Raw genomic sequence first — 14,124 nt, 5'->3', positions numbered from 1 at the left:
CCAATTTACTTTTAGATAGCTTCCTAACACGTGACTGAATTTGCGAAATCTTGGCGCGCGGTTTTCACGCTCGCATGGCCTAGCGAAACAGAAAGTTTCGCATTTAATGAAACGCTTGGTTGTTCCTTCGAACAACGCTGGAATTACAATCGTCTAGAATTCTCAAGGCGTGTCTCAAGCGTAAATTTTACAGTATAAAGACCAGAGAACGACGAACGACACGTTAATTATTTCGAGTCGAAGAATGTACGTAACAAGAATATAGCTGCTAATTTATGCTAATTCACTATTCACACCGATGCTCAAAGTTATTGAGGAAACGAAGAAAACGAAGAATTTCACTACCTGTTATCATATGGAATCTCTTGTTACGTTAAACCATTTGCGAAATTCGATTTGAACATGCCAATGAGCAAAATTGCCTGGATATTTTGCGCCTCCTTCTCTCGTCCAACATTGTTCACGATTTATCTCATCGCTGTTCGTATCTGATAGGAAAATGGCATCACAATGGTAATCAATGTAGTAGTAATATCGCGTCCAGCACAGGATTAAGGTCAACCACGTGTCGTTTAAATGGTATGACAAATTAAAATTAATGAGAAGGCAAGAAGAACCATAAAAATCGTATGCGATGATATATATTGATCGATAAAATTTAAATGAATCGATATGAAAATGGTCGAATGATTTATCGCAACGTGATGGCAAGTGTCTGGACAGCAGTGGAAATCTGAATCTGCAGAGGTCGGACGAGGACAAAGGAAAGCAAGTGATACTTAGGAGGAATTCGGCCGCCCCACTCGTAACAACTACGAAAACCGTTTTCTTTTTGTACTCGAGTGCCGTGGCGATCTCGAATTAGTCTTGCAACTGCCGTTTATCGTATTCGGTCTCCGTTAAATTCTTGTTGCATCGTGCATCAATGCCACCACGTGGAACGCTTTACTATCTTCAATATGGTAATCAGAAAACATTTTTAATCGGTAGAAAAAGTACAACCATGTCAACAGAATAACGCATAAATAAAATCTCATTATCATATTTAAAAAAATATTTAAGCGCTTTCTGACAACTGTAGAATAGAAATTCCGAAACCTGTTATGTTTATGAGTTTCATTAATTCTAACATCAATCGTTCAAATTTACGCGTTTCGAGTTTCGAGAGAAATATACCGACGAGTACATGTACCCGAACTGTTACTCGAGACGAAGCTCCGAGGATCGTTCTCTCTGTGTGTACAGTGCTTCGAAATAACAAGGATTCGTAAGTTTCATACGACAGAGGAAAAATAGAATAAGATTGTTTATAATTCTTTTGGCTCGTTTCTCTTTCTCACAATTTTTCCGCGCGTTTCTACTTTTTCACGCGATTCCGTGACGAAAAATGACAGGTTGAAGAACGACGATGAAGAGAAACAAGTCCGCGTAAATGAGGTTCGAGAAAGCGCTAGGCGAACAGACGTTGTCACCAACCCAGAATTATATTTATATCGATATAGTTGAGAATAAAGAATTTTCATTGCTAGGAGTTTCGTGGAAGTTAGAGAGAACGTTAGATTTCTAAGCGCTATTTTTGTTTGAGGCGAGTTTCAGGGTTTACGAATACGTGGATCGACTTCCTCCACCTTCGTAGATTTTTGATTCAACACTATTTTCAAGTAAAGGAATTCTAAACTGATCTGTTCTTAAATTGTTCGGGTAATGCAACGCATAGAGATTCCAAAGTTTTGCTAAGTCAGTGAAGCTCGATGTCACGTCGATCATTGCTCGTGCAAGTGATCTTGCGGCTGGTGATTAAAAAAGGCAGATCTCTGTGCTGCATTTGTATTGAATATAATATATCGAATAATCCTGGAATCTTAGAAAAAGCTAGCTAGAAGGGTAGAAAAGAAAGAGACAAAGGTCGAAAAACCGAAATTGACAGATCGAGAAAACAGAGAATAGGAATTGAATTATGGTAACTAGAACTCTGAGGCTAACATACGAGCAAAACTGATTTTTGTGATTATGAAACTGAAGCGAAGCAGCAATTACCGTAATTGAATCTCTGCTGGTAGAACAATGTTTCGAATAACGTGTCATGCAATTAAGTTAATACGTGTTCCATAACGTGTATTCCTCGTAAGAATGTGACCTTATTTCTTAGTCTAGCTTATTATGTTAATCGAGTCATTGATAAAGCGAAACATTTTCATTGGTATTAGCTCAGATTCGTATTAATTGCAGATTGAAATTGACGTCATCAATGTTTATTACGCGGTTTCACCTTATACTACTTACAACATAATCGTGTTTTTATGAAACCATAAATCAGAAAAATGATATCAAAAGTGAAATTAGTAACGCGAAAATGTATCGTTTGCACTATCATTAATGTACAGTTGCCCGTTAGAGTTTCGTTTGTATAACATCAACTACAGTGACGATTCTGTGAGTTTTCATTGAGAATTGAAAATCAGATACGAAACGCGCCGGAAGCGTCGTTCGTCGCGTGATATTGGCGTTCAAACTTCGTTGTCGGCTAAATAACATCGTCTGATCATATACAGAATATTCTCCTGTGAGGATTCGTCGTTACCGTTGCCACGGAAAACACGAGTTTGTGTGTCACGTTTCATTGAAATTTAGATTAATCGAATTAGTTAAATTTTCGGCGATACGATTGAAATGAATTGGATACAATTATTTGTTATTTAGCTTTATGGATATAAATATAATCTGTAATCGAATGAAATTTAATCGACTATGACAGAATAAGGTTTAATCACGAAATTATTACGAGTTCTTCTATCCAACTATTCTCGATGAAAATTATTGACTTTTTCCTTTTTTTTTTTTTTTTTTTTAATGTACGAAAATATTCTCTCGCGTGTTAAAAATATTATCTCGATATCCGCTAGCAATTTTGGACGCAATCGATACGATTTACGATTGATCTCCAATTAATCTTGATTATCGATAATGAAATATTGACTAACAAACTACATGGTTAAAATAAGGCCAATTGGAAACTCTTATATAACTACTGATTTTTAATGATGTGCGATGAATTATTTGTGATTTTTCACAGATTTTAATCGCGACGTCTCGTATTACACAAATGAGGTAAAATAAGCCACGACTACTTGTCGTACTTACTTGACTTATGACTAGCAATATTTTTGGAATAGATCGAGACGATTGCATCATGATTCAATATTTATTCAATTTCTCGAATGAAAATATCGACAACACATGCGGCACGAAAATACGCGTCAATGTCGAGAAGATAATTTTTTAAATAAATCATTTTTCATATTCATAGATTATTTCCATTTTTCAATTTGCAACAGCGATAGACGCAAACAAATCTATGAATGCCATCGAATAATCTCTGGAGATCATTTCACGTTTGCTCAAAAGAAGATAGAGAATGTCACGTTTGACAAAATTAAAACCATTACGGTTTGGCACATAACAAAGTTTTCGGGGAATAAGGATCTTTTTACAAAATTTCGCGACTTCTTGTTTCAAGAAATTTCATGCTCTGTTGCTTAATCTTATTCGGTGTTACGCGGCGCAATAACATGGAAACACTCTGATAAACGTGCTAAAGCAAAGAAAGAGACAGCGAACTGACTTATTTGTTAATTTGTTTAATAATTAATATCGGATTGGCAACTAAGTGATTGCGGGTTTTGTCGTCAGGTGGTAATGACATGACCCGCAATCACTTAGTTGCCACCCCAATAATTACTTCTCGTTTCGTAAATAGCGAAGTTCCATAAACGATAGAGTACACATATCAAAGATCATTTAATCGAAGTGACTCCACGTTTATTTGACAATGTAGAGGACACTTAAAAACGTGTATTATTTTTTTCCACGAAGAATGACGAGAGGATTCAGTCTACGCAAACAAAAGTGTACTCTGTGCAAAAAAAAAATAAATATTATGCAATTGTATATTACGTAGGAAATTCATTTCCTTTCATGAAATTTCTCTCGAATCGCGATGGAATCGTGGCAAAGAAAGAAAAGGAAGAGAAGAAAGGAAGAAAGGGAAATGATTCGTCTGAATCGTGCTCAGTATCCAGTAGATTAGGCAAGCCAGACGAAAAAGAGAAGAAGAATTGAAAAACGGCTGTAACTCAGCACGAACACAAACGAGTCACATTGACATCATTTTTTGTTCAAGACGAAGAAAAACAGGACAATGATCATAAAAGCAAGAGGGCGTATCAATTGAATGGATAAATTAATCGTTTGTATAAATTCTAAAAATAAGAATTATCAAGAAGCCGCAGACGAATTTATCAGGGATAATATTTTTCTGCAAACGAAGATAATGAGATATCTAGGAGGAAAATTGAAATATCGAAACATACAACAAAGTATATAGAGCCTAGGAATTTGTTTAATTCCACTTTGAATAATAATTAAGGCATGAGTCAATATTCTAATGAATAGGAATAAAATTTCCATTCTATTATAATACCATTAGAACATCTAAAAGCTATTACAACTTATTCGTTAAATAGAAGATTTATTCGAAAAATATCGTCGACGTCAATGCCTGTTGTATAATATTTTGCATGAAATATTATCTTCGTAAAATATTTGCCCATAAACATACGTTTGTTAATGATCACCGAATCATGAAGTACGAAATACTCTCTTAAATACTATACTCTTACTCTATTAATCGTGCTCATTGCTACACGTTATTGATAACATTCGCATTGTTAAATCGGTATCTTCTTTTTCTATTTAGTCACACCAAAAGGTCGCCGAGGGTTTCACAAAACGCCCCACCACGATAGATTTTCGCTTAAGTATGCCACTTGTGCACCAGGACCGTTTAGTCCGAAACTATCAACCGCTATTCTACTTACGACTACTTCGTAATCACGTAACGGTAAAAAGAGAAAGATAACAGGAAAAATAGTGAAAATACAGGTGTGTACCTTCACTATCGTACATTAAACGTTCGCACATTCTAAATTACCGTTGATATAGAAAACGCAGGTACTTCGGATAAAGCTCTTTGATCCAATGTTCGCTGCTGATCTCGCCCAAGGCAAACACATACCTATGGTTAGTAGTTATCAATGAAAGCAATGATTGATATTGATTAGTACGAATAGAAGGGCATAAAATTAAACGAAGTAAATGAAACTGAAAAGTGAATGAGAATCGCTTTTACGGAAGTCACACCTACGTAAGTTAAAGTGGCTTTAAAAGCGTATCTGTCCGACGTTGAGATGTTAGAACGTTCGGAATACGTATGCGTACCTCGATCACGTTCTGAAAGTTTGCACAGATTTTATGAAACGTCAGCTATTTCTTTGATATAAATATGAAGCTCGATCCACGCTGCTGTGTGTCGTGGTGTATTGTTTCAGTTTCAATTTAGCAGAACGTTTCTTTTTCATTCGAGCTACAAGCGAGGAACATCCTTCGTATAATAATGTCGAGGATGTAATAAAAATATCAGTCTTCTTCGACTGGATCGTACCGAGTGTCGAAATACTGCACGCCAGTGTATACAATATGTAGGTACAGAATCATAAACGTTAAATTTTACATCGAAATCGAGTGCATATTTGTAATACGCGAGTGTGATCGATAAGAACACAAGTGTTTATTTATTCTTTATATAGAAGTTTGTTTCACGTGTACTTTTTTATTAGCATTTATGAAAATGCATGAACGTTCATTTACATTTTGTGTTTGTCATTTGTATTGCACATTCAAAGTCGACGATTCGCTATGTGCCCGATAATAAATAATCCGATTATAGATAACGTGTTTTCGTTTTAAACAAAAGAAAAAAAAATGAATCAGCGAAGCTGAATTTGAAATTGTCAGTTTGAGAATGATATAAAATTTCAGTTTGGAAAACGTGGAGATAAGAACACCGTTAAATCAATTTTTAACGAAGCAGATAGAATATATCCAGCTTCGTCTGAAACCAGAGGAGATCCGGAAAAGATGATCGAGATGCGCTTTGACCGTGGATGTGTCTGATTCGGTGACAACCAAACTAATTATAATAAATCTAATCAGTGAACAATACGAATCAGCAATGACGTAATTTGTCTTCGTGACCACGTATCGTGGAACAGTTATTTCTACGCCAACGATCGGATAATTCGAATTGAAAAACAGGAGGATGAAACTTCTATGGCCATTGATGTATGCCAAAAATCTGGTACAGTACAATTTTTTAGTGAATAACGGCGACCTACAACAAGTTTCTACAAACGATTACTCGAAGGAAGAAAACGATCAGTATGATCTCACAGAGCGTAGATAAAAAAGAAAAAAATAAATAAAAAGTGCCTTGTAATTAAGAACATCTCCAAGACAGAATTGTATGAAACAGAATTAACAATCCTGATAAAAATATCTTCTAGGTTTTGATATATGTTTTATTGCCTCTTTTGTAAAAAAGATGATCAGCTTCTTATCATTTTCCGTCATTCGTTATATTTTTTTAATATATAACGATTTCTTCTATCGACTTTTGCCCTCATCGTATAATACGAGCCATAATCGAAAACCAACGACTCATTAATGACTAACATAACATCATTTGCAAGTATATATGTGCAAGGTGCATATAGACATTTCCAACGAGTTGGAATTGCGGCCGAGCAAACACGGGACAGCGATTAGGGAAGAATGTTTGCTTAAAGGTTCGCTTTCACGTTCGCCGGGACATGACATTTCCAGAATGTAACGATTTGCATTGATAATCGCAGTTTTCGAAGTTCGTTAAAAATCCTCGAATGAATGTCGCCGGTAAAAGATATGGTGTATGTAAAATTGAAAAGATCTACTAATGTAAAGAATTACCTAAGACTAATCGAATGTTTAATTACCATTAGCTGCATGCTCAGAATAAGAATGAATAGTTATCAATGAGAAATATTTTGCGCGTAAAATTGAAAAGACTTCGCTGTAAAGAATTACCTAAGCTTAGTCGAATGTTTAATTAGCATTAGGTGAATCTTCAAATTATGTAGAGTTTTGTATGTATTGCATTTTGTGTGTGAAATTAAAAGTATTCCTGTTTTATATTTAACGATCAAAGTCGAATTTGCGAAAAAAACGAAATTGCGATCGAATGAAAGATAGGTTTAATCCAAACTACTTTAATATTTATTACAGATAAATATAAGATAAAATGGGGATCATTATAGAGATCCATTATAGAGATTATCTATAAAGATAAGGATCGTTTACATCATTCATCGCAGGAATTTATTATGCAAATCTGTCATACATTCATCCAAGTTATGTCATAACGTCGCTCCTTTTCTACATTAAAAATCCTCTGTATTTTATAGTCGCTAACAGACGAACGTTTGCTTAAAAAAATGTTCAAGTAGTTTGGCATTAGGCTGTTAATGATTATTACCTTCTATGTCGAACTTTCTCTCGATTGTTTGTTTCAAAAGAAACCCTTCGAACGATTCTATACGACGCAAATATGGTCGCAATTAATCGTTCATCGTTGATCGTTAAATTAATTATGCGATAATCGTACGATACTGTGATCCTTCATCGTACAAATTTCATAAAATTTCGAAGTGAAAATCTAGTTTGAAATGCGACAGAAAAATATCTGTATCTGTTGCAGTTCAATATAACGCGTCATTTTATTTAATTATCGTGTCACTAATTTTCATTACCCGCCACACTCATTTAATGTATGAATACCATTAATTGAACTCTCATTATCAGTTTAATGAACTTCCACTGCGAATGTAGATACGGAAGTTTTAATTAATGTACGTTTTTCTACGTCTCGTCCTGTATTCTCATAAACTGCGTTAAATTTCGTAATACGTAACATGCAAATGTAGCAACTTAATTTTATGTTTCTTTTTTCCTGTAGGATATGGTAAACCTGGTGATTCAGAGGTTGCTAAAGTACCTTGTGTTTATGCTAAGCTGTATCGTGACGCCAATTTTAAAACTGCAATATTTTAAGAAGCGGAAACGAATACCAGCGATCAAGAATCAGCTGTTGTTGATTTCAGCGACAGAAATTGCGCGACAGATTCGCAAGAAAATGGTGAGGACACGATAACGGTTCAACCGATGAATACAAATTGATTTCTCCTCGATCGCTAATAGTTTGATCTCGATAATTTAATTATCGAGCTTTCTAATTCATTTTCTAATTCGGTTTTCATCGATAATAAATTATATCGTTTTCATATTCAAATTTACGAAACAATTTCTAATTGCACCTTCGGAGACATTTTTTTTTTCGTCAAATAAATTTAAAATCTTTTTTTCGATGTACAAAAATCTTCTTCGAGATTAAGCCGGAAGTGGATGAACGAAAGAATAATTACGATCTTATCTCTAACGATTCGCAAACGATTAAAAATATCGGCTCTAGCGTGGTAACTGCAAGATATTCAGCTTCAAGATATTTTACGTGTTTCTCAGGTCGCTGAAGCCGAAAATTATAGTCGTTTTTCACGGAAATAAGGCGTGAAAAATTTCGGTCCGTATGTTGTACCTTTTTTCAAATTTGCTACTCTTCAACTATTCTATGATTCTGTGCGCATTTGACTCGCGACTATCGGATTAGGATCGAGTTATTTTTTATCTTTCCCCGCGATCGTACAAAGTGCTATAAACGGTAAAAATAAAACGGAAAAATGGCATTTGCAGCATTGGCATTGGCTGTACCACCGCTTATCTTGCCGCTTATCGCTCTGCACGTTCACGGTCTTATGCGGATTTCTTTCCGGTTAAGACCAAATATTCGTAACGTCGAAGTTTCCGAAACATGTCCAATTTTCGGCTCTAGCGACCTTAAAATGCCCGCGAAAAGACACATTCGCACGAAAAATTTCGCAGTCCGGATACTATACTTCATGCAAAGTATCTCTTTCGTAGATAAGCAGCGAGGAAGTGGTGAGAGCCTATGTGGAGAGATGCAGAGACGTAAATCCTGTGATAAACGCTATCGTGGAGTCGCGTTTCAGCGCAGCCATTCAGGAAGCGCAGGAAGTTGACAAGCTCTTGGCGAGCACCACGAAAACCGAGGAGGAACTTGCTCGTGAGACGCCTTTTCTTGGCGTACCCATAACTGTGAAAGAAAGTTTCGCCGTTGAAGGTTCGTCCAATCTTTTTTAACGGGTCAGATTTTCGTCTAGACGAAGACAATTAATCAGAAGATTGAATCGGATTAATCAGAATAATCGAATACACATTTCACACGGCTTCTTCATCGTCCGCAGCATTTATCGCAAGGGAAACTACAGCTTGTTTTCAAAAACATTCCAAATCCAAATATTTTGAAGCTATTTTCAGTTATATTGTGTCGTGCGCGTAACTTGCCACGTATTTATATAGTACAATCGACGATCTTAGCTTTAAAGAATTCAAAAAAAAAAAAAAAAAAAGAAGAAAGAGAAGGAAATCATTGTTGCAGCTATCGTTCAAAAATGTCCTTAACATCGAAGGTAACAGTTGTCGAAACGAACGAAAGAAATCGTGCGATACTTTTCATTTCAGTCACGCACGGCAACGACTTATTCACTCCCTTCTCTCCGGTGTTTTCTTTTCCTTTTCCTTGAGCAGTCACGATTAAACGGGACAAACAAACATTTACATACAACGATACTGATTGTAAATGGAAGGTGAACTTATTCGAAGCAACATCGATGATCGTTCGTGTTTCGAATGCGAGGTACGAAAGAGCTCGTAACGCGTGTCTCGTACGTTTCCTGTATTCTCGTTTCCATTTTTTGTCTATTAACATATTGTCTATTCATTTTCTCTTTTTCTTCTTCTTTTTTCTTTCCCTTCGTTTAAAACAAAAAGTGCAATTAAAGTTTCATAAAAACATTGTCGACCTCGAGTCGCCTTTAATCGTTCAATCATTAAGCTCATTAATTTTAAGTCGATCGCCGTTGTAGTTACACACTTTGTCGATAGCTTTTATCGTATCAAAAAAAGTATATTTATCGCTTTACGATTTACCCATTTCCTAATATAATTTACTACGATGCAATTTAATTGCCCGATAACAAATAGCATCGCGCGCATCGTTGAGAAGTAAATCGCGTTTGCTTGAAAGAACCGATGACTTATTCGATACGAGTAGAATTAAGTTCATCGAATTCATCCTCTGTCAGGAATGTCGCATATGGCCGGCGTGAAGAAAAAGTCTCCACAGAAAGCGACTAAAGACGCAGTAGTTGTTAGCATGGTACGCAAGGCTGGCGCTATTGTCCTTCTCGTCAGTAATACTCCCGAGCTATGTCTGAACTGGGAAACTAGCAACAAAGTTACTGGTACTACTAGAAACCCTTATGACACCAGAAAGATACCCGGTGGCTCTTCCGGTGGCGAGGTTTGTATTTATTTAAACTGCATTCGTCTTCTCACAGAATCATTCCAAGAAACCTGCATTATATTTCTGTATGGAAAGGTTCGAGGTCGCTTAGACATCAGATCTAACAGACTTCACATCAGACATTACATAAAATGTAATTTTCAAAAATAAAATCGACTCTTCCTCTGTTTTATTTCTACTTCTAGAAAAAGCGAAGAATAATCGAGTTACGATTATAATACAGCCTCTTTGCTCCTCTCTTTTTGCTTTCTCTTTGTTTCTTGTTCCTTCTTAGGCGGCATAAGATCACAGTCTGATTTCTAATTTTTCGTCTCCGTCGTTCTCTCCTTCTCATCGTTTTTCATTTATTTTCACGCAGCGTAGGATTATAATTCGCCGAATGAAAATTATAACGTGGCTTTGCGGTCTCTCCTCCTTTCCCTTCTTCTTTTCTTATCTCTTTTCAGGCAGCACTAATAAGCTCCGCCGCCTCCATCGCGGGCATCGCGTCGGATGTCGCAGGTTCTGCGAGGCTTCCGGCCATGTTCTGCGGTATTTTTGGTCACAGACCCACGTCAGGTAAATCCTGACACTCGGTAAAATATCCATTAACCAAACTCACGATCGTTCTACAAAATCTTCGTCGAATATATATTCCCGTTGATTACATATCGAATCGGGAAGAATGGAAGATAAGAAAATATCATTTTCACTGTATAAATTTGCAGGTCTGATCTCTACAGAGGGCCATAAGCCATATTCTCATGATGAATCATTTACCCTGTACTGTACACCAGGAACGATGGTCAGATACGCCGAGGATTTGTCTCTTATGATGAAGATAATGTGTCAGTCGGAAGAGACGTGGAGGAAGTTCGAGCAGAAGGTTGCTCAACTCTTTATACTACGAAATTTCCGCGCCGTTAAATTCTCAATTCTCTTTTGTCTTTCCGTAAACAATCAAAAACTGCGGTATCGTTTAATTGTCAACCGGTTTCTTCAAATTATGCGTTGAGTCGGGGAACTATCCGAACATTAATCGCAGAAGATATTTATGGACGTATTATATCACAAGCAATATTATAAAAAGCTTTGTGAGAGATGAACAGTTACAAAGGAACGATCTAAAATTGGACATCGAATAGTTTTAACACGGTTTCGTATTATTCGAGCATGTAACGTAATAACACTTTCATAATATTTCGTTTATAGCATCCACTGCTTTCTTTACGGTAGTTTTATTTAACAGTAGTTAACATTTTTATAAAATATCGCACGAAGTACGTGGGAACTTCGTTTCTCATTTTTCAAGTGTTCGTGTCTCCAGTAAATCTCTGATTATCTTCGCTGAATATTTCCTGGAATTTCTACTGCTGTAGGTATGTTTGAAAGACATGAAATTCTTTTACCTGGAGGACTGCTGCGTGGTAACGGACTCTATAAGCAAAGATGTAAAACAGGCGATGAAGAAGCTGAGGATCCACATCGAAACGACGTACGGTCTCAAAGTAGAAAAGGTATTTTATCGGTTTAAGTGCTCGCACCAAGTACGTGTATGACGAGTTCCGTGAAGAAATAGGCGTTTGAAATTCCATCTATCAACGAATAGTCATTTCGAAATGAATAAATCGCGAAAGAGTATAGGTTCTAAATCTGGTGACTTTCGTGATGATTTCGAAATGATAAAAATGAGATGGTTAACTTTAGTCGAAAACGACGTATACGATTCTTCAGTTCTTTCTTAAGGATACGTTTACGAAAATATGTAATTTTAGGCACGGTTACCTGCCATGAAATTTATGCTTAACATGGCATCGCTTATGCTATCGGTGAATCTCGATGACATCAAGGATGATATTAAATGCGCGGTGAGTTACCATTAACACGATCTGCGATTCTATCTGGCGGCGGGGGTCACCGGTGGGTTACATCTTCTTCATTTTTTTTTTTTTTTTTTACTATTTTAATTTATAAAAATGTAATTTAACGGAAAATGGAGCGCGTTGAACGCGTTTAACGTCGCGCTTCCTTGAAAGCTTTCCAATATAACCAGCAAGCAATTATCGCGCAGGGATCGAGTAGATGTCTGCTTGAAGAATTGAAATCCATTTGTGGCATGTCGCAGAATACGCTCTCTGCAATTACATATATCATCATGAAATGGGTATATCATAAATTATCAGAGAGTTATGAACGCGAAGTGTCCGCTAAGAGGGACGAGTTAAAGAAACAATTCGAGGTAAGCAAGTTTCAAGTAAAACAGATGTACTAACAGGCTTGAAATAATTTCCAAGAAATTTCGTGTATCCTTTACGACAATGTCTGATTTCGAGTTGCAGCGTTGTTTCTGTTTTCAAGTAACCTTCCACGTTAATTTCTTAAAATAAAAGTTGACCATTTTATATCTAAAACCTAACATTTGTTTGTTGGTGTATCTTAGGCGTACCTGTTAGCGAACATATTAATGCTTCCTATTAAAAGTAATGTAGCGTTGTTGTATAAATTAGGATAAATGTTACATTGTAGATAGTTTAAGGGGACAGAGCTATCGGTGACGAGAGTCCTTGTAAGGCTGAAGCAAAAAAGGATGTGCATGGGTGTGTGTGTGTGTGCGTTTGCAGCGAGTGATCGCGCGAAGACAAGAGAGTCTTAGCCAGCGAGTATGGTCGAACGTCTCTTTTTACCTAGCAATAAAATAATAGTTCAACTTCCCGTAATAGTCATCCGGTCTATCATTCCTACAGTAAATTATAAACGTTTTTATTGCAGGAGCTACTAGGTGATAACGGCGTACTGATATTCCCAACGTTCGTATCGTCAGCCTATTACTCGAACGAAACCTACCCGAATATCTTCAATTTCATGTATCTGACAGTCGCTAACGTACTAGGAATACCAGCGACACACTGCACAATGGGGCTCAACAAACAGGGTTTACCTGTTGGCCTTCAAGTAAGTAATTTACTCTGTACCTGTGAAATTCAAGCATCGGAGTAATGATATTTCGCATGCACCTTTCTAAGTTCATTGCGTAATGCGTTTTCATCCTTATTTGCCTCATACAGATCATGGCAAACGCGGGCAACGATCATCTTACGATCGCAGTGGCTAAAGAGATCGACAAAGCCTTCGGTGGTTGGCAGCCGCCACCGATGACCGAGCTGCAAGTTTGATTCTCTCTTTCTGTCTGATCGGACGATAAAGACTTCGATACGAGGATCCATCGCGATAAATCGAGTGTATTCGACGTGATACGATCGGCGAAGAGACTACGATAACGAACGTGTGCTTCTTCGTTCAAACGACGAACAATTGCGATACCTCAAACGTGAACGAATCTACGATAGAAATTAAGATGTGCAATAAATATAGGCTGTTCTTATGACATGTGGGAAGTGGCTAGTCTGGCCCTACCCTGAAATAGGGATAAGTCGAATTTACAATCGTTTGTAAAGATATTATGAATAAATAACGAAATAAAAATTTGACCTTCGATCGTTGGAGAAATTTGCAACAAAGCGAACGAGCTTTGTCCGAAGCTGATTTAATAAATTAGTTTCTCGATTATCACGCGCGCCAGTTTAAAAAGTCGTTAAAAGTAAACCGTTCAAAAAGCTAATGAACAATCAGAAGAATTAGAGTAAAAAGAATTACATTTCATGACTCTGTACTTACATCTGCAAAAAGATTCAGAGCTATGTAACTGATAGTTGATGTAAATAAAATTCATAGAAATGATTTGCATTTATTTTTGTTACGTAAAAATTTCCCTC

At 36.7% G+C, this 14,124-nt stretch overlaps 1 protein-coding gene across 6 annotated transcripts; it reads left to right on the top strand.

The window, feature by feature from the left end:
* Positions 1 to 548: 548 nt before the first annotated feature.
* On the top strand, positions 549 to 14,089 carry LOC126870946 (fatty-acid amide hydrolase 2-like). 6 transcript variants are annotated; one of them, XM_050629197.1, is made up of 12 exons: positions 4,784 to 4,941; positions 5,878 to 6,196; positions 7,889 to 8,068; positions 8,908 to 9,127; positions 10,152 to 10,369; positions 10,819 to 10,930; positions 11,080 to 11,237; positions 11,731 to 11,868; positions 12,127 to 12,219; positions 12,423 to 12,590; positions 13,121 to 13,303; positions 13,417 to 14,089. In XM_050629197.1, exons 2-12 carry the CDS (start codon positions 6,158 to 6,160, stop codon positions 13,522 to 13,524), a joined length of 1,617 nt encoding a protein of 538 aa, XP_050485154.1. In that variant the 5' UTR covers positions 4,784 to 4,941; positions 5,878 to 6,157; the 3' UTR covers positions 13,525 to 14,089. The 6 variants fall into 6 exon arrangements, with proteins under 6 accessions (XP_050485155.1, XP_050485156.1, XP_050485154.1 ...); XM_050629196.1 differs by lacking the exon at positions 4,784 to 4,941 and adding an exon at positions 4,977 to 5,537; XM_050629198.1 differs by lacking the exons at positions 4,784 to 4,941; positions 5,878 to 6,196 and adding an exon at positions 549 to 962.
* Positions 14,090 to 14,124: the final 35 nt, after the last annotated feature.

This window comes from Bombus huntii, chromosome 11 (assembly GCF_024542735.1).
Source record: "Bombus huntii isolate Logan2020A chromosome 11, iyBomHunt1.1, whole genome shotgun sequence".
NCBI classification, from domain to species: domain Eukaryota; kingdom Metazoa; phylum Arthropoda; class Insecta; order Hymenoptera; family Apidae; genus Bombus; species Bombus huntii.
The sequence above is the reverse complement of the archived record's forward strand: the minus strand, read 5'-3'. Positions and strand labels throughout refer to the sequence as shown.